This window comes from Branchiostoma belcheri, unplaced genomic scaffold, assembly GCF_001625305.1.
Source record: "Branchiostoma belcheri isolate BF01 breed outbred unplaced genomic scaffold, Haploidv18h27 scaffold1, whole genome shotgun sequence".
NCBI classification, from domain to species: domain Eukaryota; kingdom Metazoa; phylum Chordata; class Leptocardii; order Amphioxiformes; family Branchiostomatidae; genus Branchiostoma; species Branchiostoma belcheri.
In genome coordinates, this window is record NW_017802379.1 from 9,332,962 (window position 1) to 9,360,943 (window position 27,982).

The 27,982-nt window shown below is 40.3% G+C and overlaps 1 protein-coding gene across 1 annotated transcript; it reads right to left on the reverse strand.

Moving 5' to 3' along the window:
- Positions 1–3,138: 3,138 nt before the first annotated feature.
- LOC109477395 (protein strawberry notch homolog 1-like) lies at positions 3,139–27,948 on the reverse strand. The gene is made up of 32 exons (XM_019778685.1): positions 27,846–27,948; positions 26,192–26,341; positions 25,508–25,606; positions 24,549–25,100; positions 23,965–24,082; positions 22,586–22,795; positions 22,161–22,245; positions 21,546–21,633; positions 20,688–20,852; positions 19,683–19,818; positions 19,046–19,151; positions 18,549–18,702; positions 17,299–17,481; positions 16,353–16,450; positions 15,429–15,577; positions 14,740–14,943; positions 13,628–13,822; positions 12,903–13,054; positions 12,051–12,182; positions 11,476–11,611; positions 10,930–11,042; positions 10,284–10,355; positions 9,726–9,825; positions 8,922–8,996; positions 8,646–8,792; positions 7,973–8,067; positions 7,237–7,329; positions 6,101–6,238; positions 5,317–5,393; positions 4,956–5,049; positions 4,510–4,609; positions 3,139–3,997 (listed from the first exon to the last, which is right to left on the reverse strand). Exons 2-32 carry the CDS (start codon positions 26,339–26,341, stop codon positions 3,861–3,863), a joined length of 4,353 nt encoding a protein of 1,450 aa, XP_019634244.1. The 5' UTR covers positions 27,846–27,948; the 3' UTR covers positions 3,139–3,860.
- Between the last annotated feature and the right edge of the window lie 34 nt (positions 27,949–27,982).

A 27,982-nucleotide genomic window follows, 5' to 3' on the forward strand; every position in this document is an offset into this window, starting at 1 on the left:
AATCTATGACATAGATTTCATGTTGAAAGTAACTTTTTGGGGGGCCAAACTTTTTTTTATTTGCACGCTCGTATCAGTTTTGGGGTTTGCAGAGGATGTCATCCATATAATCAAATCAACATGGCCTAGCCGTGGGTAGTATGACTTAGCAGTCCTTTGTAAGATCTCATAAGAGCTTCGTCATTCCCTACAAACCAATACCTGTAGGCTGAACTCACCTGTTGCAGTTTGATACCTCTCTCCTGGTCATGTTGATCTTTGGACAGCTGGTCAACATGAACTTTCACCTTTGACCCTAAGTGGATCATACCATCCAGTGTGAGGAGGGAAAGGGTCCACTTTTAACTTTGTTTAATAGAGACTTCAAAAATTCTGATGACACTAGAAGGTATATGCCAATTTTTATCCCAACTTGGTCAAGTCAAACACATCCATATGTTCATTGTAGCACCTTTGAGACTGATATGCACACGTCCTTTTCAAGCAACAAATCATTTTATCATTTCTCTGACTCTGAGAAGTATTTTCAGTTCTTGTCAATTTCTTGTTTTCACTCATCATACAATTATCGTGAATCTCTTTCTGATCCAGTCTTTGTATTTTTCCACTAGCGCTATAATAAAAGCAGTAGACTCAGAAAATGAGATAACCTTTTTCGGGACCTTTGACCTAACTTCCTATCAGTGTTCCAGATTGCCTTTAGTAGCATGTGGAATTGACTCCAGAAACACAGGCAAACACATGAACAGACATATCAAAAACAATGTACATGGAGGTAACAACTGTAGTAAAATCAAAACTACAACTAGAGAAGTAACATTTGCAAAGCAAATGCATAATGTTTACCTTCGGACATTGTCTGCTCTGTTAATTCTTACTCAAACACATTCAAATACATGTACTACTAGTATATGGTGACAGGAGCAGAGCAGACCATGAAATTGCAACATTATGTAACCCAACACCAGTCACCATAGTGACAGACGTCAACAAAATTAATCATGTCATTGGTCAGGTCAGCGGTTACTTTTTGGAGAAGAAGAAGAAGAAGAGGAAGAAACTGAGCAAAAACACTATGTTTTCCTTCAGTAAACATAATAAGTCAAACAACACACATCATATTGCCATTATGATTTATTCTTCCAGCTGTACAGCAATTGAACATATTTCTACCTCATAGTAAACTCTCCATATTTCCTGCTGTACACTTCATTATACAGAAAATTTGGTGTTCATAACCGCAACATCCTAATGTCCAGGCATTTAATAATAAAAAAATCCATTTAGTGAGACAGTAAAAAACACGACAGGTGTGGTAACTTGTACAAAAGAAAATGTTTACAGTGGCAAGAAAGAACTAAACATCAATGTTATAAGAACAACGGCCTAAACAACTATTTCTAAACAGTTACAAAAAAGTAAAGAGTAAAGATTGAAGAAAAAAAAGTAACAAGTAACGTACATACTACTAATTCAAAGTCACGGCTAGACTTACTACACTTTCTTTGTTAGAGAAATTCCAAGATAGAAACACAAGAAGCTCGAAGCTGTACAACTTGTGTATGAAAATCAAATCTTTAGAAAACCAACTTTATCGCATTATCTTAAATCTAACAATTGCTCAGACTCAACTTTGGTGGTCAAAGTGTAACAAGAAAATTCTCCACAATTATCAAGTTTCAAAAGGAAGGTCTGGAACTGTTGAAAACAACATGCTGGACAATAATACAAGCTGACCATCCAATTAAAAATGTGGGTAACAGCTAATACAGTATTTTTGTCGATGTATTTTCAAGTTCAAAAAGTGGTGAGGCTATACAGAGTCCCTCAGCCATACTGTATACAATTTCTAAATCAGAAGAGGTCACAATGCATGACTCTCTTGTGGTTTGTTTGACTAATATAACAATAAGAAAGCTCATCTACCCAAATCTACACTGAGACGCATCTGTACACATTTTCTCCCCGAAAATTAGAGCCATACGCCTACCAAGCTACCTCGTACCCCATAAATATGATCTTCTTCATCCATTTCTCAAAGTCTTTTGATGCAACATTTAATACAAACACCATTTTGATGGTCAAGCCTTTTCTTCAACACAGCCCAGGAAATATGTTCATCTACATCTAGATAGACACTTCGAGGCTACCCCCCTCCCCCAAAATTACACTTTCTGTGGTATGGCACCACTAGACTCTCTTAAATACTTGACGCAGCACATCGGCAGAACATAGTGTGTCTGTATAAAACCGATTTTTCATGGATTTTGTTGGATGGTCAACGTTCCTTCAGAATTTTGCCTGTTGCAGACGATATCATCTCTGATACAGCATTTGAAAACTACAGACGGGATGTTATCCTTAAACATGCGAAAATGACCTTAAACGAGACATTCTTCTGAAACAAAATACATTTATAGGTTTCGCACAGGGGCAGTACATTCTGCCGACATGCTACTTGACACTTTCTTTACATAGCAAGCAAGGGCAAAGAATCCTGTTCAGGGATTAAGGTTGTTTTGCGTTGAATACCCAAATCTTTGGATTCTAAAATATATATCGACTGTCCTTATAGCCTAGCACTAATATTCTAAGGAATTAACAAATGTAGAAAATGTAATACATCCAAATACAGCAAACAGTCAGATAGAGTGTCTACATTTTCATGTACATAGAACCCTTCAGGGGACTGGATAGAACCTAGCAGACTATTGCGCTGGCTAGAGATTCAGCTGTCTGGCCATGCATATGCATGTGCGATGTCAACATTGAGAATTGCCATCTTGCAATCTAATACATTGTAAGGGCATCAACACTTGTTTCCCTTACAGTCACTGTACATTAATCTTATTTCAGTGCAATGCAAGCATTAAGCACTTCATATTGCAAAATGAAGATATTGCAATGATTCCCCTTCATTTTATTTTCATTGGCATGGTAGTCAAAGTATGTCAAACTGGTAGCTATTCTGCTACAATGACTGCTACGTACACATGCAATTTCGGGGCGGCAAAAACAATATATTTTCGATGAGGAAATCTGTCTGATATTGACATTTACTGTCATTTCTTAGCACATTTTTTGGCATCATTTCATACTTCAAACAATTGAAATAGCCCCAAAACAAGCATCTTTTTATTTTTGAGTACCACCCATAAATAGCTTGCACCAGCCAATATGAAATACGCAACCGTTTTCCATCAGCGACATCATATTTTTGCCTCACAGATTACAGGATAGGGTTGATTCAACTTATTATAATATTAAAAGTAGGACCAGAAAATTGGCATTGAAAATACAGTTTTGCCACCCTGAAATTGCACTGTGTGCCTTTAACTGCTTTTCACCGTGGTAGACACCACTATACTGAAGGCAGGGGAAACATTGCGACAAGCGAACGCTATGCCTTTTTACAGCTATCCTTGCACATAACTTCATCTCATCTCAAAATATAATAATATACTCTATGGAATGCCTAAGTACACACTTTCTCTCCATATTCTTCCTTTTTTCACATTTTACAACCATTACCAAACACAAGGGCTTCTTCTTTATATCTTTTTTTTTGACAGACTTTCAACATTCCGACATTAATTTGCATACTGCTAATTTATTTAAAGACTTGAACAGTTGCAACCAATAGGAACCTATTCCCCAAGCCTGAACCATATCTCAGTGAGTATGCTAATCAGGTAGGTGTGGTTTGTGGTCCTGCCACTTCTATGTCCCCAAGAAGGTTGGACAGAACCTAGCAGACTATTCGCTCTGGCTGGAGATTCGGTTGTCTGCGTGCATGCGGTGGCGTGCACAGATTGCGGTTCCCTCAGAATAAACGGCTCCTGCCTCCGCGGTTTATCGTTTCAGCGCGTTGACAGGAGGACGGGACTCATCAAACTCCCCCCCGCTGTGGTGGTGGGCTGCCCCAGGGTGGGGGTGGGGCCGTTCTGAGACAGGACGTTGACTAGGGCAGGGATGCAGTTGCTTGGAATTAGGGTCCCTGTTTGGAGAAGAAAAAGGGGTTTGATTTAACAAACAATTCTACACAGAAGTATAAATATACAAAGCTTAATGTATAAACAGAATACATCTATCTATATATCATTTTTGGTAACACCCCAGGGACCAGCCTTGTAGTGTAGTATCTAAACTGTCTACAACAACTCTAGGAATTGTACAGGAATTGTAATGTCTACAAGTCCTGGAATGTGTTGTCAATTTCTCTCGTAGGGATTGACAAAATGCATTGGTGAGTAGACAACTTAAATGATGATTTAAATGATGTACATTATGCAAATTTTATACAAATGAGGATCTAATTTGCATAATTACCAATGTGATAAATCAAACATAAAAACAATCTACCAAGTAAACAAGTTAGAAGAAATCAAAACAAATGCACCTGGTTCAGCACAACATAAAATGTATTTAATGTAAATACTATAATCATATTGTCAGAGGATTGTCAATTATTCTGTGACTTCTTTCATACAATGATGAAGATGAACTCACCTACAACCTTCTTGCCCTGTTGAGTCTTAATTCTGACAACCTGCATCTTAGACTGGCTGCCTGGCATGGACACCAGAACACTTTCCACTTTACTCCACACCTGAAAAACAGGGTGCAGAAGTTCACTTCAAAATCCTATTGGTAGCAACCTTGAACCTTGGTAGCAAAACAACGTGGAATTTCAGATTTGAGCTCTGAAGAGAGGCAATAGCTTTGCAACATTTCACTTTTTATCATGCACAATGTCTTCTTAACTTTAATTTGTGTGCCTGAATTTTGCACCTAATCTCGAAAGTGTATTTCGAGCCCTGTGTAAGTCAATACACCAGAGTTGCCAATTCTTGGAACCTTGAAATCAAGTATAGGATTACATTTGTACAGTCATGAATAGATAGATAAAGAATCCATAACATACTGTGCAGCATTGACAGTAACTCTGCTCCTACCTGAAGTACAGACCCAGAAAGGACATGGTAGGTTCTCCGCCGCAGCCCGATTTCACAAGATAGATTCAAAGACACTCGCTTGCAGTTTCCCCTCCTGAAAAAAATTAATATTCAACCCTAGGTCAATACTTTCAACCTTTCTACATAAACTACAGTAATATCATTGGCTACTTTTTTCTTTGTCTAAGCAATTTCTATTGGCTGTCAAGAAGAATACAACAGCAACAGGCAATTTACTTTTCAACATTTGCTATATCCATTGATATCATTGGCTGCTCTGTCTAGTAAACCATTCTGATTGGTTGATTAGTTAATTGATTGATTGATTGATTGATTGATTGATTGATTGATTAGTACTTACCAGTAGGCATGACTACACTGTGCCAGGGAGGAGTTGTACTGAGACACCCAGTGTGGCTCCGCTTCATCTGGGGTCACCTAAGGACACATTTTAAAAACAACTGTTTTACCTACATGTATAGCTTAAGACTTTGAAGGGCTCTGATATAATTTGGAACACACACAACATTACTCGAAATAATACTAAAAACGAAGATAATACATATTCTGGAAAAAGACTATTTCCAGACATTTCTAAGTAAATCTTGAAAAATCATGGCTCAAAACTTGTACATTAGCCTTTTCCCTGCTGTCTAATCTTGTAACCAATACAAATTTGGTTAATTCAGCAGGGAGAAGGTTAAACAAATACCCAGTACGTCACTCTGAATAACTTTTTAGAATTGGTTACAGGGCTCGAACCTAATGGTGTCCCAATGGCCACTGACCACTAAACTTTTGGCCTGGACAACTAAAAAGACACTCTGGGACATTTTTGGGACAATAGAAAAATAATCAACATCATCAGAATGTCAGTTCATCAGGCATACTTCCTGGCTTTTGGCTCTGGAAAAGCCCCCCTTCCCCCCCAAAAAAAATCCTGTCTACTCTGCAATTATAGTGCACCTGGGAGTCAGCACGTAAGCAAAATAAAGTTGAAGTCATACAATACTTCCCGAAAAACAGGTTGGGTCAGGACAATTGAAATTTACTTTTGGGACAGTGCTGGGACAATAAGAATAAAAGTTAATTTCGAGGCCTGTGGTTAAATTCAAAACTTATACATTGAATATTTACTGTCGTACCTTCTTGTACTTTTTCTTGATGTTCTCCAGTGGTTCGTTCTTCATCTGTTGTCCGGTGTTTGGCCTGTGTACGCTGTACAACTTCCTCCTGCCGGACACAGCCTTCACCAGTACAGCCATGCACTTCATGTTCCGCACCTGAGCAGAGTGGCAAGGTCTTGTGGTTAGGCCATACCAATTTAATTTGTTGTTTCTACGATTTTTTTCAGAAAAAATATGAAGCGAAAGGGCAAAATAAAAATAAAAAAGAAACAGGCCAAGGCACCCCATGATAGCCAGAAATGTTACGATATGAGCCATGAAGTCAACATACCAGGCTGGTTTATAACTAAAACAATAGATTTTGAACTTTTAATGAAACAAAGTTGCATTGTTACATTGAAAAACTTTAAAAATTGGGAAGAAAAGGACTGTCCTTCAACCATTGTGGCCAAAATATGTCTTTCATTGTTGAGCCTTTGCAGTTGATTTAGAACCTAAAAAAATTTTTTTTTTTTGGAAATCAGAAAAAAAATGGACAGGGCAAATCTGAGAAACAACAAATTAAATTGATCCCAACAGGCTCCAATGTTATGCCCTTGTGAAAAGCACTTAACACCTATTACCTCACTAGACTGAGGTAAAATTGGGTACCTAGCTTTAGTTAGGGACGGCCTCTTGGAAGTAAAGCTGTGTTTGAGGCTAGCCACAGTTCAGGTACATTAAAGGCACTCAGTGCAGATTTTGGGGCTTGGAAACCCGATTTGTCAGAGCCAATATTCTAGTCGTGTACCTACATAGTGAGTTGAAACCTCACTGTCCCAATGTATATATCAACCTCATGGAGCAAAAATTCCCAAAATTCTGACGGAAAATGGTTACTGGAAGGGCCCTGGGCTGATTTTTAGGGTACCACCCATAAAATGAAGGACATGTCTTGGGACTTGTTTTTGCAGTTCTAAAAGCCCAAAGTATGAAATACTGACTGAAATGTTCTAATGTGAAGCAGTATGTGTCAATATCACAAAGACTGCCTTATTCAGAATATTTCTATTTTTTCTGCCCTGAAATCGCATTGGATGCCTTTAAAGAATCAGAAGCCAGTTATAGAAACCAAACAAAGGGCCTACAAGCTGAAGAGTTTTGCATGTACTGACCTGTTTGGAGAGGTAGAATCCTTCCTCATACTGCACAAGTTCCCTGTACATGTCTAACGCCTCCTTCCATGAGACTCCTCTCTCCACACTTATCTGTGGGAGAAAATACAGCACAGAAATGAGTTCTTCACCAAGACAGCAGTCGAAATCCTTTTTTCTGCATACTTGCACTGGTGCAGATAACATGATTGAAAACTAATTTTACCTACACCACTGAGAATTTAGGAAGCATGCAATATATTGTTCAGAAACCATTGCTTTTAAAGACCAAATGACACCTAATAAAGTCTGTAAAATACATACAAATATTGGAAGTTTATATTATACAATATAGTTACTTAATATTTGTTTCAATCATAATGACTGAGAAATTGAGCTTGTACAGCCTTCTTAAGGTGACTTTTTGGAGACTCTCTAGCAAGCTTTCCAATTGCCCACTTAGGACATCTCTATTTGCATCTCTGTGTTTTATTTTTGCACTTCTGTGCTTGGTGACATCAGCTTAGGAAAAATACAGACATGCAAAAATAAAATGTAGACATATAAATTGCCTGCAAGTACTGGCTTGGGCTGACTTTTCCAAGCATTGAAATTTTGAATGTAACAGGAAAACCATGCATATTTATTGTAAATGTGTCTGTTAGCCAGGTAATACATAATGTACTAGCTACATTACAATCAGCTTAAGAGCTTAAGTCATATTTTGGTGTCATGAGCACTTGAAAAAGGTTCTTACAGTGTGCAGTTCCACTAGAGCCTGCCGGGAGGTGCTGCTTCCCTTGAACCTCTTGGTCTCCAGAAGCCTGACATGATCTCCACCTGAGCCCAAGTCTGCACAAAGATGAAACAAAACACAACATTTACAACAAACCAGAGATTGCACACTTACAAGACCCTGCATGCATTTGACTTGGTTGACATGTATCAATTATTAAGTCAAATGGCTAACATTCACTTTTGTCTTGAATAAGTCCAGGGCTCGAAATTCCTTTTTGGGAATAGGTGCACTGGTGTACCCAACCTAAAAAATTGGGTGCACAAAAAATTTTTGGGGTGCACCATATAAAATAAAACCTAATTATCGATCTTATTGCTCCTCTTCTAAGCTTGAATCTGAAATGAGAGCTAAATTCAAAATCTTAAATATCACTACAACAAATATTTTATTATTTTTCTGATACTTAGAGACCGAGAATATCCGGTATACTATTTCTAATGTTAAAAATTCTTACAAAAATATTTGGGTGCACCAGTGCACCCACAGAAAAAAAAATAGGTGCACAACACAATTTTGGGTGCACTAAGGTGCACATGCACCCAGTATTTCGAGCCCTGAAGTCTTTTAAGAATTGTTGCTAAAAACAATTTTTTACATGCCAGCTGACAGAAGCAACAGAACGACCGCCCACCTAGGATGCCCATGTCGTATCTGCCGTCCCGCCGCGCCCTCTGGATGACCTCGTGTAGCGTGTCCAGGAAGTACGCAAACAGTCCGTTCTGAAGGTTCACCGTCAGACCCAGGATTCTGTTCAGGAACTTGGGCATGCTGTTGTAATCTGAAAGTCAGAGATCAACAGCATGTTAACTAAATACAATATTAGAAACACCACATTTGCAAACAACATCAGCATATTTCACTCCATCTCCCACCCCATGTAAAAAAAGGCTGGAACTAGAAACCTCACCTTTGTCTAAATTGGGAATGTTGAGTCTCTCATCCATACTGACTAGTCCTACTCCTATCAAGCCATGGAGGATATCTGAAACACAGAAAAACAATGTATCATCATGTACGTCATACAACTTTCACCCTGTACAAAGTGCTACACATGTAACTCTGTAAAAAATGCTATCCCTGTATGTACAATGTGCTATCCCTGTACAATGTGCTATTCCTGTACAAGGTGTTATCCCTGTACAATGTGCTATCCCTGTACAAGGTGTTATCCCTGTACAATGTGCTATCCCTGTACAAGGTGTTATCCCTGTACAATGTGCTATCCCTGTACAAAGTGTCATCTCTGTACAATGTGCTATCCCTGTACAAAGTGTTATCTCTGTACAATGTGCTATCCCTGTACAAAGTGTCATCTCTGTACAATGTGCTATCCCTGTACAAAGTGTTATCTCTGTACAATGTGCTATCCCTGTACAATGTGTTATCCCTGTACAAGGTGTTATCCCTGTACAATGTGCTATCCCTGTACAATGTGCTATCCCTGTACAATGTGCTATCCCAATACAATGTGCTATCCCTGTACAATGTGCTATCCCTGTACAATGTGCCATCCCTGTACAATGTGCTATCCCTGTACAATGTGCTATCCCTGTTCAATGTGTTATCCCTGTACAAAGTGTTATCTCAGTCTGTACAAGGTGTTATCCTTGTACAAAGTGTTATCCCTGTACAATATGCTATCCCTGTACAATATGCTATCTCTGTACAAGGTGTTATCTCTATAAAAAGTGCTGAAGTATGGAAGACTGACCATGAAAGAAGTTGCCTTGGTAGTCCTCGGGAGGAGGGGCGATGGGGGGTTCTAACCCAACAACAGCCTTCATCACTGCCTCCAGAGCTGTTCTACCATACTAAAGACAAAACACAAACTCAAGCATTAGGACAAAGATTTTTAAAAAAGACACACAATACACAAGTACTGTATAGAACGCATTAGTGACAAGAGAACCAACTTTTGTCACAGAGCAATTTTACATTAAAATTTGCAAAAAGTGGGGTTGTGTGGCATAGCGGCAGTGTGCTCGACTCGGAACCAACAGGTCCCGGGTTCAAGTCCTGACATGCCACTGATCTTGTGCCCTTGGGAAAGGCACTTAACACGACTTTCCTCTCTTAACTCAAGTAAAAATGAGTATTGTCTTGTCCTGTATTCATCCTCTGCGTTGGTGGCGGCATAAAATAAGTTGATATAACTTGAGTGTGCTGTCACCATGTCTAGTCATGAAACGTTGGAATATAAAAAAAAATTTGCAGATCTCAAGGGTACATGTATATGCAGGGTTTGGTAAGACTGAGGAGAATAGCTTACTTTTGTGTCAATGTTGAACCTACTGAGATCCCTCGCCTCTCCTGCTCTCCTGTCTCCATGGGTAAGGGCACCCTAAAAATAGAAACATGAAGAAAGTTGTCATCTCATTCAGAACAAGATCTTTCTAGGGTTGATTTTAATGTATATAATATAATGCTTGGAACAACTTTGCACTGTAAGGGCCGCATCAATTTAATTTGTTGGTTCTCTGCTCTTTTTCAGAAAAAAATATGAAGCAACAGGGTGAAAAAAATAAAAATAAAAACAGGTCCAGGCATCCTATTATAGCCCCAAATGCTACGAAAGGAGCCATGAAGTCAACACAAAGCGCTGGGTTAATATTTAAACAATGAATTCTGATTTTTTAATAAAACCACTGCATTCATAGAGGCAAAAACTGTAACAACTTGGAAGAAAAGAACTTTCCTCAACTGTTGGAGGCAAAATATGAGCATATTTGAGTTGATTCAGAACCAGAATTTTTTTTATTGCAAATCAGATTAAAATGAAGAGGCGAATCTGAGAACCAACAAATTAAGTTCGTGTGGCCTAAGGACAAAAAAGGTAAAACATATCAAGGAAAGAAACCAGCACGTTACTTCAAACTTAATTTGTTGACTGTTAATCCAAATAGCATACAACATACCAGACTCTCCAGTCTTTTGGCCACAATAGAGGCAAACCTCCTTTCTCCTGCTAGCTCCGAAATGAGGAAAATGTACTCTGGTGCATAAACCTGGTTAGAACGATGTGTGCGACCTGGAAAATCAATAAGCATCGTAGTTAGATGACAGTTCAGCCATTCAGCAAAAAGAGAACCTTTCAGTACAGGGCAATCTACCTTTGGAACAAATTACCGCTACAAATCAAAACACTGACCAGCACATCTAACTTTAAGAAAGCTATCTGTCAACTGTACATACAGTGTGACTTATGTGATTAGTTTATAGATTATATTACTTTATTTTTATACAGTGTAAATCTGTTTTTGTGTCATATGTGTGTGTTTTTACTATGTTATTTGTTGTATGTAATACAAGTATTTTTTTTTTGAATGAACCCTGGAAGATTAGCCTTTTGGCTAAAGGGTATCAGAATCAGAATAAATAAAGTTAGAAATGGAGTACATGTTTTTAGGCATAAAATTTCTTAACAAAGATGAAAAGAGACATGAATCTGGGGTGGGACTGACCGAACTGTTGGATGGCCCTGTCAGCGCTCCACGGCAGCTCTAAGGTCACGTGCACGCGGCGGCGCTGGTTCTGTACCCGCTTGTCGGCCTGCAGAGAAATCCCTGAGCTGGCGGCCTCCGAGATGATGGCGATATTCTACAGGGTGAAAAAAAGCACAATATCACAAACAACCTTCTACAAAATCTAAGACCTAAAATTGGTACAAAATGCATATTGTGCAGCAAACAAGATAACCATTGCGAATAACTTTTCATAGCAACTTGGTATCTTTTACAATTTTCTAAGATTAAAGACTTCTGGAAGTATTTTGGTTTTGGTGACCTTCAAGTTCACCCCATTTCCTTTGTCTGACCTTATGATCTGAACTGATTCAGCTAGTCAATCTTCCCTACCCTTGTGCTGTCAACCTACTCTCAAAGTCAATTCCTGTGTCTGACCTTTTTAGCTCCTGTCATTCTGCCTGTCAATCTAAGTTGGTGTGTCACGCCAAAGGGTGGTTACACCGGCTGTACCGACAAAGAATCTATTTTGCTCTGAGGTAAAAAGAACAGTAAAATGAATTATTTTTCCCTACCTTTTCCCCGTCCATAAAGCGTTGCTTCTCTGTAAGATTGAGGATCTCAAGCGGGACGTCTGTCGCACTTCTGGACTCGTAGCAGATCGTTCCTTCCTCGTTACTCACCACACGTCCTTTCCTGCCTGTCATCTGTGGTTAAAATATCGTTATAACATGGAGTTAAGTCACAGTTACATTTGTTGTACAACAGATGTACAATCACAAATGGCATTCTTGGGAAATAATGCACAAAATTCAGCTGTCTTGCTATGGAAAAGTATAAGTTACATCTATGTCAGCAGCAACAAATTGTCAATTTTTTTGTCAAAATTGACTAGTGTGGACGCTTAACTCCAATTCTAAAAGAAGACTAAGTTTTACATTGCACGGAGAGGGGGAGAAGATACATGTAATGTGTATGACACAGAATACTGTTGAAAGTTGCACAAAACTAGCAAGTAGCTGTGTCTCAGACTTTTTGAAATACCAGATTTCATATCAATCCATCCATAGCCTCTAGAGCTATAATTAATAAGCCACAAACATTGTTACACCACCACAAATGCTACCAAAAACATAGCATTCTTGATGAAGGTAATAAAGATATTATCTACACTTTTAATCTACCATACATCGCCAACGTATTTTTAGCACTTTTCTTGTTTTAGCACCTTATTGCCTGCTGCGTTGGTGGTGGCATAAAAAATTAATTAAAAAAACGTTGAGTGTGAAGTTACCATGTCTTGTGTTAAATGTTGGAATAAAAAAAATCTACCAACAGTAGACATTGGCAACTTAAAGGTGTTTTTTAACACCTTTCTTGTTGAAAAATGTTTTGGTATGTTTCCAATGAGGAAATGGACAGTTTACCTCGGCCACATTCTCAGGCCCTCCCAGGTCGTCTATGAGTTCATCCAGGGTGTTAGGAGGAAGGATCCCTCCCAGTTTCTCTATCCTGTCCAGCAGTTCTCTCTTCATGGCCTGGGCCTGGTCAGCTGCGTCCATACTGCTGAACATAGGCGCTACATGGACGACAACAAGAATGAAAGATTTCACACTTCTGTTTGTTGTGAATTTCTTGCTCTGTTCATTATTGCAAATTTCTTGCTGATTATGTGTATATTCTACTGATACTTCTTCACAGCCTAAAGGAAGACCATTCAGACCTCCAATTCCACTTTCCTGTCAGTCTGCGGTTACACCATTCCCCCCTCAATCCCAGTGACTCTATTATACAAATGTAGTATTAAAATAACTACTGACACACAATGAAGACTTACTATACTCAATTACAGGTATTCGCCTTTTTTTTTCTTAAAAGAAAACAATGTATTAAACTTTTGACTTTTACATCGTAATCTTTCTTTTCCACATACTGTGAGAAAGATAAAGGATCTGATATATACATAAAGTCTGAATTACATGGACTTCCAATAATTAGCATATAATATATAACTTGGCAAGCCTCGAAATTCTTTTTTTTCTGCATACCCACATGTACACTGGTGCAGATAACATATTCAGGGGGTATTTTGAGCCCTGCTTGGACAGTAACTTGACATAAAAACACAGTCACATAAATTATCTCCACTTACTGGAGTCTATTTTGGACTGTGATGCTGCGTTAGCTATGGCTGTCTTCCTCAGGCTGTTAGCAGACTTGGATGAGGAGTTGTTGGAGCTATCTAGGCTTGCAGGGTCCAGAGACTTGCTCTTCTTCAGTTTCTTTGGCTTGGATTTTGTCTTCTCCTTCTTTGGTGGTCTTTTCTCAATCCTGCTCAGCCAAGGGTCTGTGGAGAAAAGTTGGATTTCTTAGGAATCGTGGTATTCTATACAGAAAAGTTGGATTTCTAAGGAATTGTGGTATTCCATACATAGTATAGCTATTAAACAGTTGTGTAGTACTACCAAAATGTCTATCGCCAGTATTAGGATACCACATTAATAAGAGACATTTCATCTTAAGTTTCCTTATGTTCTCAGACTGTTATAAAACATTGCTGCCTTCTAGTACTACTACTTACACATGTAAGTATTTTACTAAATCAAATCTGTAATTACCATGTTACCTCGCCACATACCAAGGCTGATGTGTTACTTCAAATTCTTTAGGATCGCCATTTTAGAAAACTTGACACATACTGAATCAGATGTAAAAGAGACCTTTGTGAGTTCTGACAATATTTTAGAAAACTAGTACTTTCAGTGGGTGTTGGATGTTATGCCGTGAAGTTAGTAATATTGTGTAGAATATCTGTATGATTGTACTTTTTATGCAAACTATTGGTAAACTGGCCCAATTCAAATATTCTTGTGGCGTCGGGTGGCGTAGTGGTTAGAGCGGAGAGATCCGGGTTCGATCCTAAGTTGTACCCGGGACATGTCTGAACATGTGCCCTGACATTGTGCCCTTGGGAAAGGCACTTAGAATGGCTTTCCTCACTCCACCCAGGTGTGAATGGGTACCTAACTTTGGTTGGGGAAAGTTGTATTGAGGTCACCTTGTGGCACCAAATGGCAGCCACACAGACCCTTACGACAGTTCCACAAAAAAATTTGAAGCAAATATGTGTATTATTTGATTGTTGTGATTTGTATTGATTATTATTGCATCAATTCAGCCGTATAAATGCTGCGATTGCACGGGTACTGTTTGGACAATAAAAACTATTTATCATTATTATTATTATTCTGCAAGGCAACCTACCGTCTTCGTCCGACCCTGACCCAAACGGATTGAAGTCATCATCCTCATCAGAAGAACCATGTTTTGGTGAGAAGAAGTCGTCTTCATCACTGTCCACGTTGTTGTCAGAGTCAGATGTGGAGGAGTCGGAGTCACTGTCAGAGCCGCCTGATGTTTTGTCCATCTTCCCTTTCTTAGAGGACAGTACTGACAGAGGACTGGTGTCTGCAAGGAAAATTTAAGTGAAGGAACTTATCAAATTCACTCATTTAGGCATCTGTGTGGTGTAGTGGATAGAGCATCCGACTGTCAAGCAAGGAGACCCAGGTTCAATCCCCAGGGTTGGACCCAGACATGTCTGGACATGCACCCAGATGTTGTGCCCTTGTGAAAGGCACTTAACACGTATTTCCCCCTCTTAGGTTAGTGGGATCCTGTGCCCTACTAGTACTAGGGTTTGGGTTGGTGTTAGGAAGGGCATCCAGCCGTAAAAATCTTGCTAAAAAAAAGGTTTGCATTTAATGCAAGCACCTCTAAACCCCGTTTTGTGGAAAAATGACGTTAAAATTGGATTTAAAAAAAAATTTAGGCCAAACCAATAAGGTGGAAAAAAGGCCTAGGCTATGAAAGTAGCCATGAAGTCAGGCTGGTTTATAAGGAACGCACTTGACATGTGTTAAAATGCATAGTAGATTTTTTTTATGCCCTACCCCTCTTCCTCTTCTCCCCCGGGATGGGAGTGTTGTCAGGACTGCTGCTGCGGCTGCTGCTACGGCTGAAGTCCAGACCGAAGATGTCTGACAGCCGTCTGCGGTCAGGTGCAGGGAAGTGCTTCTCTATCAGCGTCTGAAACACTCCTCTGGAGAAACAATCACGTAAGAAGCGTCAGTTTGCTTGTTTGTTTTGTTATGTTTACCGAAGGAGAACATATTGTTTTTGCTCAGTTTCTTCCTCTTCTTCTTCTCCAAACACTAACCTCTGACCTGGCCAATGACCTGATTTGTTGACGTCTGTCACCATGGTAACAAACTAGTGTTGGGTTACATCATGTTGCAATCTTATAGTAGGAGGGATTTAGATTCCTGTCTGACCATATATATGAATGTATTTGAGTAAGAATTGAAAGAGCAGACCATATGTGAAGGTAAACATTATGCATTTGCTTTGCATATGTTACCTTTCTAGTTTTGTTTGATTTTGTTTGTTTTCAGTCATGAGAAAATGACCGAAAAACGGCTCAGAGGTAAATGACTGTATGACAAGTAAACCATAGAAATTACATAAAGTCTGATATTGTTTAATTTTTCCAAACCAAAAAAGACATCAAAGATCTCATAGCTCTGTGAAGTATTAGCTGTTTTTTTTTCTGGATTTCTTGTTTTATTCATTATTGTGAATTTCTTGCTGTCTATATTTCCCACTGGCTACCATATATATGACAACATGTACTTCCTACTGCAGGAAATTAATGACAGGAAATGAGATAACCTTTTGGCACCTTTGACCTAACTTCCTGTCAGTGTCCATGATGTTTGACGTGCCTAGCATGTGGAAATAGCTATGGAAACACAAGCAAACGCACAAACACACTGATAACAAAACCTCTGTACATATAGGTGAAAAATGGCCCGTACTTTGCAGTGGAGACAAAGTCGTTGAGTTCTCCCCCCTGATTCTCCAGCTCCTCCAGAGTCCTGGCTTCTCCTGTAGACTGTAGACCCATCACAATACACTGTAACGAGAAAAAGAACCATTTGTTGCATCAAAAGATACAGAAAATGTCACATAATGTGATGCTGCATTAGATTATACTATAGATAGTTCACTCTCTATTGAACAGGAGACCATATGCACCACTGGTATGTATTAGTGCTTCTCTCATGTCAATAAAGTTTTTCTCTTCCTTCCAGTTGTAATGTCTTTGCACACGTAGAAGCTAGTTATCAAGAGGGATTCAAACTTTCTTCACTACAACAAGAAATCAGAGATTTCAGAGATTCCAGAAAGTCTTTATTTTGAAAACGTACTGGAAAATGATGTGATTCAATAGGATACTGCACCACTTATTGAATTTCACCCACTACCATCCACCTACTCCTACCAAACACGTGCTAGGGCACTTACAGGCTTGACCTCCCTATCAATCAACTGTCAAAATCATCTCCCACCAGTATGCAACTGAAGCTATTGGGACAAAAACAGATACAAACCCACAACTCAGCCACCCAAAATAATACTTCTGTACCCGTAAGTAAATATTGCATTTATCATTAGATGCCCTTACCTTGTCTAACCGGTGCAATAGCTCAATTGGTAGAGTGCTCGCTTTGTAACCGGGAGGTTGTGAGTTCAAACCCCGGCCGGGTCATACCAAAGACTTGAAAAAATGGTACATACTTCATTCTCTGCTTAGCACTCAGCACATATGAGAAAGAGTGTGGGAAGGTCAAACACACAACACTACCAGCGGACTAGCCCCTGCTGTAGTGCATTGCACAATTGTGTGTCGCCCATGGGCTACGAAATGGAGATGGGCACCACCCAGCTCGGGCAAGAGCACGGGAGACCTTCTTCCCCTACCTTGCCACTCTTGACGGCCTCGCGAGCTATCCTGACGGCAGGTTTGACCTTGGAGGCGATACAGAGGTACTTGAAGAAGCGCTGGTGTGCCGACCAGAACTGGCCCCACATGGACTTCCTCATGCGGTGCTCCGCGTCAATCAGCTCGGCTGCCTTCTGGAAGTATTCTCTCGCATCTACCCACTGGATGGAGAAAATGTATGAGATAGTGTTCAGTACCAAGGACAGGTCTGCTTGTGTGTGTGTGTATGTGGATGGCATTCAGCACCAAGGACAGGTGTGTTTGCTATTGAGTATGTGGACAGTGTTCAGCACCAGGGACAGGGCTGCTTGCTATTGTGTGTGCATGTTTGTTGAAGGATGGCATTCAGCACCAAGGACAGGTGTGTTTGCTAGTGCATATGTGGATAGTGTTCAGCACCAAGGACAGGTGTGTTTGCTATTGTGTATGTGGATAGTGTTCAGCACCAAGGACAGGTGTGTTTGCTATTGTGTATGTGGATAGTGTTCAGCACCAAGGACAGGTGTGTTTGCTATTGTGTATGTGGATAGTGTTCAGCACCAAGGACAGGTGTGTTTGCTATTGTGTATGTGGATAGTGTTCAGCACCAAGGACAGGTGTGTTTGCTATTTTGTATGTGGATAGTGTTCAGCACCAAGGACAGGTGTGTTTGCTATTGTGTATGTGGATAGTGTTCAGCACCAAGGACAGATGTATTTGCTATTGTGTATGTGGATAGTGTTCAGCACCAAGGACAGATGTATTTGCTATTGTGTATGTGGATAGTGTTCAGCACCAAGGACAGGTGTGTTTGCTATTATGTATGTGGATAGTGTTCAGCACCAAGGACAGGTGTGTTTGCTATTATGTACTATGTGAATAGTGTTCAGAACCAAGGATAGGTGTGTTTGCTAGTGCATGTGTGGATAGTGTTCAGCACCAAGGACAGGTCTGCTTGCTGGTTTATGCACAAGTGAGTGTGTGTGCGTTTGCTTGTACAGTATAAGTATTTGATTGACATCACATGGGTGGAGCATACTACCTCCCAACAGACCACAAAAGGTCAGACACAGGAAATTGGGTCCCAGAAGATGGCTGAAACCCAGCAGGAAGTTGGCAGGGTGCCAGTAAGAAAACAAATTCATTATTTTATGTATTTTCCCACTGGCACAAAGGTAAAAAAAAAGGAATTGATGTTATTTTGCACTTTTGCACTGAGATTACAATCAATTGAAGTCCTCCTTCTCACCAGTTTGACGGCAGCGTCGTACATCGCAATAAACTCGTCCTCTAACGGGATTTCTTCGATCTTGAAGGAGACGCCGGCGAAGCTGAGCTGCCGGGCCATGTACATCCCACGCAGCTTCATATCCATGGCAACAATCTCCATGGCACCCACACCCCTATGATGGAACAGAAAACAAAATAAAGATCAATTTCTGCGTGAATCTGTTCACTATTTTAACCTTCTCCCTGCTGTCTAACGCAATGACCTATACAAAATTGATAGCCAAATGACTAATACACAGTGCTTCAGTGGTAAAGATAGTCCCGTAGCAATTTTTGCAGTTGTAGGGGCAGTGGGTTGTTAATCCACTGTGCCAAAGGCATGGTATTGAAAGGAGGAACCCATCACTCTCCTTCCACTGCCTTTTACCTCCAAAACCATCAGATACTCAATATTTCACATCTGGGTAATTACAAGATTCGGTCTGAAGACCCCAGATATCTTACAAACGTTAGTACCTTCTTTCCACAGCTTGAATAAAGTCATTAAACTCTCTAAACGGCGTGCCCTCTCCCCAAATTCCCAGACGAGACATGTATGCCATGTTCTTTGGTTCCGACGCTCCTGTGATAAAACAAATAACAACATCAGTTTTGAAACATTTCGGACATCTGACATTTCCTGCATGAAGCAACCTAGCTTTTGGAAGTATTGTTTTGTGTGGCTTGAGTAGTGGGTTTGTCTCTCTGCCCCATATGCAGCTGCTTTGATTGCATGGTGGGTGGGAGGGGATTTTGACAGTTGATTGGTAAGAAAGTAAAGCCTTAAGGTGACCCAGCATATCCCAGGTAAGGGTACAAATCTGAGTGGTATTCTAAGGAATCACAAGGAAGGAGCATATTCCTGATTTAATTACATCATGATAATAGGTTTTGTTTCAATACATTCTGGGAAACCTAAAATACTTCAAGGAAGTCTGGAATGTCATATTTCTTGGTTTTGTTGTAGTGGTGACACTTGTTAGCTGTATTAAGAGTTTTCCCAACACTTCAATCCCCCATTACATACAAATCAACAATTTTAGGAGAGTGTAACCTTCTAAAAAAAATACAGTACATCAGGTAGAATGTGTGGCACACAAAAAGCAGCTCCTACCTGTAGCACTAGCATAGACAATCCTGGCTTTAGGCAGGCGATTCTGCAGCTCCAGTACAGTAAGGCCAGTCTTGGTGGGTTTGGAGGAGCCGACAGGACACAGGTTCTTTGCCTTGTGACATTCATCAAACACAATCTGAAGTCTAGTCAAGGAACACATCACAATACATCTGTACACAGTTAGAATACATGTACTACGTTACTAAGAGCAGGTTATGTTTACATTAAGGACAAGATATTTGGCAGTGCCTCAGGGGCCAGCCTAATAGTATAGTTTGTAATCAATCTTCTAGGAATGTCACAGGAAGTTCTGTTTACAGAATGCATACAATGTCTCTTGTAATCTTGACAGATTGTTGTGATTTTTTGCATGAAAGTTCATCTGTATTCAGTTGGCATAACACATCATGATAAAAAGGCTAAACTATATGTCCAACAGCAAGTAAATTGAGACAAATTTTTGGCCAACTCCATTTGCCTTGTTCACGGCATGGACCCTTCTACTGCAGCTTCCGGGACGTGACATTGGAAACACGAGATTCGCATCAGAGGGTCATACCTGGCTCCCAATTTACAGGGCTCGAATTAATGGTGTCCCGATGGTGTGTAGTGACCACTAAAATTTAAGCTGGGACAACTAAAAAGACAAGTTGGGACATTTTGAAATAAAAGAAAAATAATAAGAATGTCAGTCCTTCTTTTGTTTGGCTGTGGAAAAAGCTACCCCAAATTTCACGTTTATTCTGCAATTATAGCGCACCTGGAAGTCAGAACGTAAGAAAAATAAAGCTGACTTCAAGTTCACTTCCTGAAAAACAGGTTGGGATAGTTCATCCTTACTTAGGGACAATTGAAATTTATTTTTGGGACAGTGCTGGGACAATTATAGGAAAGAAAGTTAATTTTGAGGCCTGATTTACTTGGTGTCGGACATAAAGTACTAGCCTTTTTGTCAGATATAATTTCTGAAACCATGTTTATTCCAGGTGATAGCAAAAAGGATACCACTCCGTCAAAGTCCTCTCCACACCAGTGTAGGATCTGTTGCATCCTGGTCCGGTACTTGCCGCTGCCCTGGCTCTCACCAATCAGGGAGGAGTACGTGGCAAAGGTCACGCCCTTCTTCACGCCACCGTTCTCCTTGGACGAGATCTTGGCGTGGTACTTAAACTGGAGAAGAGAATAGCATTTATTGAGAAATAAAAATAGAGGGAGTGCTAGCCCAAAAATATAAGGCCATGTTGATTTGATTAATGGATGACATGTCCTGGGAACCCCGAAACAGTTTTGCAAAAAAAAAGTTACTTTCATTATGAAATCTAAGTGGTCATGAAGGTTGAACGAATGACACAGTATGGTATGGTGAATAATCTACTCTTCAAATTCATTTCTTTACATTTTCGTCTTTTTCGATTGATTTTGGCATTCTACCACACACATTGGTATCGTTTTCCAACATTTTTTTTTGCAATCTACGGTATTTTGCTTATTTTGCAACTGTTTTGTACGATTTACAGTATGGTTGAAAACTTTTTTTTGGAAACGGTCATCCATATAATCAAATCAACATATCACCATTTTGCCAAGTCAAAACTACCAAATTACAAATTTGTTTGAACCTCTGCCACTCTGAAACAGATCTACAATGCAACATGCACTAGTAAAATCCAGTTCCTGCATACATGTATCTATATATTTGTGCATAACTGGGGGGTGCTGCCCTGGAGACACTGTTTATCAAAGTGGTGAATATATGCGAATGAAGGATACACTACTTAGGTATAATCTAGGCTATATCACTAAAACCATTGATCATCACATTGTCATTAGTAATCAGAAAATTCAAATATCAAATTTGCCCACCTTGTTGAGGGAGTGTACTGACACTTTGGCACCGATATCTTTCAAGTCTCTCTCTGCGTCCACTTTCAGATCATTGGAAACACTCAACCTGCAACAAACAGCAGAGATTGAATGATCATATAATTCAAACCTTCTCCTACTACAATATACCATTGTTAATCTAATTTTACATGGATGAAACTGATTGAAAACAAATACACTGTGTAGTGCTGCGTACCAGTTCACTGGACTTGGATCCGGACTAGTAAGAATGTTTACCAAAAAACCTAAAAGTCAAGAACCGAGTCCGGACTTATTACCATAAAAGACCATTTCACATACCCCTCTTTCTTTCCAAACCACCTAAAACCTTCCATAGATTGCAAAATCTGTGCTGCAAAATGAAGAAAGCATTGCCATTGGGCATTGTCAAGTGTCAGCCTCCATGTTATGTGGCCAAAGTCTTACCCAAACAACATTGCAAGGTTGCCAACATGCAATTTTGTATATGCCATGGATTTAGGTCTGGAACTGAACCTAAACCTCTGGACTTGAATCCAGACCTGAACCTAAATGTGGGTTTTGGTACACAGCACTAATGATGAAACATACAGAACGTGTTGTGGAGTCACCTACCATAACGATCTCTTCCTTCCCAGGAGGTAGTTCTCGAAGATTATTCCCGCTATCGTTCTACCTTTCCCCACCCCTGCACCGTCACCTGCAAATATAGAGATCATTGCACATGATATATCAAGTGGAATGCTGTAACATTTTTGCAACAAAAATTTTAATATTTTGAAAAATCTTCTTGTGATTGTCATTTACTTCCACGTTTCAACATATTTGTGCTGTTATTTCACATTTCTGTCATTCATAGTTCTATGAAATATGCAATAAAACATGAGGCACACTCAATTTGTGGCACCACCACAAAATACCAGATTGTAAACAAACATGACTGACAGATTTGAGCGTTTAAACACACTCATATCGTGTAATATTTTTGCATCTCCGCTTCTATGAGAAGTCAGATTCACAGACAAGTCTCCAGATCTCACCTATGAGGAAGCCGGCCCTTTCCCCGCTGGCTAAGAAGATCTCGTGTTGCTGACAGGCGTAGGTTATGGCCTCCAGCTGCAGGGCTGACAGGTAGCCGTAGTCTATGATGTGCTCGGGGATGGCCAGCTTGTACCACACGTCTGGCGGCTGCACGCTGGACAGGGAACTGGTCTCCACCACCGAGTCAGGATGTCCCAGTCCGATATCCACTAACCAACAATATTCAAATTAGATGTTTTGATAATCAGTATATAGTAGAGGGGATTCATTCCTCAAGCTACCGACATCTTGCACACGCAGTCGTCCCTCAGTAAGACATCTGGAGCCGCATAGTTCCCGTCTAGAGCTTTTATTCAGCCTGTCACATGACCGGTTTCGCCTGTGTGGCTTCTTCAAGTGTACAGAGGCTAAATGACACAAGTACATGAAGTTCTCACTTTCTACCTTTCCAGTACACAGTGCCCTCAGGTCAGTTACATGGCGTTCAGATCGCCCTGACCTGTTACATAGTTCGTTTTGACCTTGGTTGATCTACTACATGACGTCACTTCTAGAACAATTAAACGACTGCGTGTGCAAGATGTCGGTAGCTTGAGGAATCAATCCCCTCTACTATATAGATGTTTTGATAATCATTAAGCTTCTTTGCGGCTTTGTTTCAGATTCAGATGTGTCTGTCTGTGCGTATGCTTGTGTTTGCGTCTACTAGCTCTAGTTATTTCCTGTTGCTAGACACACTGGTCACGAACAAGAACTTAGGTCAATGGTCCCAGAAAAGGTTACCTCATTTCCTGTCCTGAACTTCCTGCTTCAATAAGGATTCTTACCTCTGTGTATGGAAGTTTTGTTTTCAATGTGTGTATTTTTCATCTGTTACATATATTATTATTTCATAGACATGCTAGACATGCCATAACACTGACATGAAGTTAGGTCAAAGGTCCCAGAAAAGGTTACCTCATTTCCTGTCCTGAATTTCCTGCTTCTATAAGGATTCTTACCTCTGTGTGTGGAAGTTTTGTTTTCAGTGTGTGTATTTCTCATCTGTTATTAGTTATTTCATGCTAGACATGCCACGACACTGACAGGAAGTTAGGTCAAAGGTCCCAGAAAAGATCATTACATGTACTATCATTATTTCCTGTCTACAATATCCTGCTATATGTGCATGTCTGTTACCATATGGGAGTAAGGTAACATTTTTGCACTCTTCAATAATTTTTACTTCTGCATACTTCTTCATTGTAATTTTATTGCTTAACTGTTTTTTCAAATTTACTACAACTATCTATAGTATAAATGTAAGCGTTTTCCGTCCTAGCATCAATACAAAGGTTCTATACAACTCGTACATACAGTGTGGTGAAGCTGTACTTACATTTACTGGGTGTGTACTCAGCATACGTCTCAGCCACGCCCAGTTCTTCCTCTTCTTCTTCCTCTTCCTCCTCCTCCCTCTTCACTACACCACTACCGGCCGGCTTAGACGACTGACCCTGGAGTCATGGAAACAAAAAATCTTTGTCGTACAGCTTGAGTTAGAAAGACACTAGCCTGTGTAACACAATCTCTTGCAGTCAGGGGCTGATTGGGCCTCCTTCATGAGACCTTGAAGACACACCTGTAAGTAACTCAAGAGAACCATTGCCATTCCCAGAGCTACCAATACCATGGTAACATTACTACTACTTATTACAAACAGTTCTGTCTGACAACAATCTAACCTGGACCAGAGGCTGTCACCATGGTAACTGCTGCTATAGCAGATACCCTGTGGTGTTGGATATCATATCATGTAGCAAGTCAGAGGGGCTGGTCAGGTGTTTTAGTAAGAACATTTACAGAGCAGTGGTTTGTTGGGCTAAGACTAAAGGTTAACATTATGCATTTTCTTTGCAACTGTTACCTTTCTAGTTTACGGTAATACTTGGTTTACAAAGACAAACATGAGGAAATGCTTACAGGAGTTGGTGAGAGGCTCCTGATCTTGATGTCTTCGTTTGCCCACAGTCTCGACACGTCCTTTCCCGTCAGCTCCTTCTGCACGCTGCCATTGGCTGCGGAGGTGACCGTGTGACTCGATGCAACATTTCCAACAGAAGACGCCAACCCGACGCTACTACTACTAGCCGACGCCCGCTGTAGCGTGTTACTGGGGAGCGTACGCACGTATACCGAAGCGGACGAGTTCGTACCTGGTGTTCTGGGCAGGGAGATAACTTGTATGTTTGGCGAGGACGACCTTGGTACGGAGACACTGACGACGTTTCGTGACGCGGCCTTGTCCGACAACAAGCTCGCGATCAGTCTGTTCTGTTCGGTCTTTGGGATGGTTGTCGCCACCGGCCGCGTGATGACTTTGGTTGCAGCGGGTTGCTGTAGGACGCGCGTGGCGGCGACAGGCACGTGGATGACCCTCTGACCCGTGGTTGCGTTGGTGACAACCGCGGTGGCGGCAGGGCGGGACACGATCGTTGGTTGTGTGGCTGTTATATGTATGACACGTGGCTCCTCCTGCAGAGAAGGCAGAAAATTTAACACACTGAAAGAGCAACTAGTGTTACAATTATAGAATAGATTTAGATGAGCTAGAAAACATCCATCACCATCTCCATTTTAACTGGTTTTTAACTTCCAGGTACAGAAGTATAGTTTTAGATGACTGAGCTTTGGGTCTACATATACATGCATCATGTGTCTGTATATCCAGACAGAGTAGGTTGACAGCACATAGATGGGAGAAAGATTAACAGGAGGTCTGAAGGTCAAGAAACCCAAAAGACTTCCTGAAAGTCCGAAATTTTTCTGCAACATCAAGTGTCAACCCTATTTCCATGCATTTCTGTGACATACCAAAAACTTGGATCATAAAATGGTTGACATATAGCAATCCATGTAAAGTTAATATTTATATCTATTACCTTCTTGTGCGCTTGTGTTACTGGAGCTGGGTCGTCTCTCAGTGCCATCAGGAGTGGGTCATTGTTAGGGTCCATCTCCAGACCACTAACTGCCATGGCCTGGAATAAGAAGGTAGCAAAAACATCAACTTCAGAAGTTCTGTAATCATTTCCACTAACATTACAGGCATGTCAGGACACAGACAGGAAGTTAGGTCAAAGGTCCCAGAATGTCCACAGAAAAGGTTATCCCTTTTCCTGTCATGAATTTCCTGCATGTCTGTTGCTTTATGGGAGCCAGTGGGTAAATGCACATCAATCATAGTACAAAATTTAATGGTTTTTATTCAGTGGGAACATCACATATACACAGCCAGCATCACATATCATTGCATCAAAGTAAGAAACAAAACATTAAATCAGAGCCTTTTCTTGTCTCTTCTCTTAGTTTTCTGCCATCCACCTTCTGGCATGGCAACAGACATCTTTGCCCATTTCAGCATATTGACCACTGTCAGAAGGCAACAAAATTTCTTCGTTTTTTTTTTTAAATCAGGTGAAAATGAATGCGCGCCCTGATGTCGTCCATAAAAATTACTTGCTGTGGCCTAATGTATAAAAGAAGAGATTCGCCGAAACGTGAAATATTTCATGGAGGATCTTCGATTTTACATGACTGTATAAGAATGACTACAGTAACTGTACCTGGGCCAACACACTGCCTGGGTCTGCCCCCCCATCCGTCGCTGACCCCTGACCTGCGTCTGTCGGAGGGTTGAGGATGTCGTTGGCATCGAACGCCAGACCACTCTCGTCTAGCGCAGCCGACAGAAGGTCGAACGAACTGTCACCCATCTAGAAGGAAGAAAAAATGGGTTATATTAACCTTCACACTAAGATAGCCTACTGGCACCATATTTGTATTGGCTACAGGGAGAAGGCTAAAACATTCAATTTTCTTTGTTCCATTCTGATATATGCTGTCAGCTCAAGTCACTCTATAAATGTCCTATATAGCTAAATGCCTTTATTTTGGACGATTCTAAAGTCTTACATAGCCTCAAAAATTTAACCTTTTCTGGTAAGAATTGTCACACTTCCTGTAGATTGCTTGATTGCTACATTTTGTACCTTACAATTTTTAGAATATATTGTATGATTTTTAAATTTGAACACAGTCTCATAGTACTAGAGCCAGGTAAAAGTAAATAACAGCTATTGTCATTTTGTATTGTTCATTGTAATGATTCTCACGCGTTGGAAATGTTCAAAACTTTTGTGACTTCCATTTTCAAGGAAAGGTAACACATTAAGTTTGTAGTCAGTTTCTAAAGACAGCGCACCAATTTCTAATAACTTGATTTTGTTTTAGGGGAAACAAAGGCTGTGTTACATTTCTTCAAGTTTCTTCTTCTCCTTCACGTACCATTCCTGAATTCAACTTCTACATAACGTTATAGTTACAATTTGACTACATAGAATATACTTTTACAATTGCTGTGTCATGGTTGCCAGATGAGTAACTCCTGCTTTTATGACGATAATCTTTCAGTTTCCTTTTGTTGGAACCTAAATTGCGTCATAGGCTTCATAGGATTAGCACTAAATCTATGCTTTTCTGGTACAAAAATATGTGAATAGCCCAGGTATATACACTGCACTATATTGCTGGATTTGAATATCATTTTGACAAAAGTCGATGCCTTTCATGTTTAGAAATTATGTTGGAAAGAGATAAAATTTGCGGGACGGTCACTTTCCGTTCTAAAAAGAGGAAGCATGACATATACTGACTTTCGAAACCTCCGGTCTAAAGTCTTAGTGAGAAAATCCGATGTATCCAAAGCTGGGTTAGTCTATGATGTCACCTGAAATATAGATCAGTTGTATCGATTCCCCCTTTTTATATGACAATGGTGTCTCGTGGTGTCGGAATCATAATGGAAACTTTTAGTTCACTGACTCATAATTTTGCCAAACAAACATGCGCACGTGGAAGTGAAAATCGTGACTTCCGGGTTGTAACACGAAACACTGGGATTTTCAGCACTTTTTTGCATCACCAAATCTGCCATGAGATGATTTTGAAAAAGCACGTTTGATTTGAAAGTCATTTTTACGGAAAGGGCCTTCGGTGGGCACGGGGATTCCGAATATAGACAGGGACGGTTGTGGTAACAACGCAGCATCCAAGGACAGTTACGTGTGGGAACAGTCCGGAGTGAGCCGGCAAAACACACCAAATTCACGGGCGATTATTTCCGTAAATACGCCGTGAATGATGATTCTGATCCACTCAAATGAATCTTTGACTTCTTATCTCACGATAGGAGTAGCGTGGTATGTCAGATCGCCTTACCTTTCGCCCTCTAGCCAACCTTCCGTAGCAGTGTAAAGCACGTCGCCATCCTGTGCTCGAGTGACCATCCTGGCCACCATTTTGTTCTTATTCTTTGGACCTTTACATTCTTCCGCGGGCGGGGGCAAAAATATTTC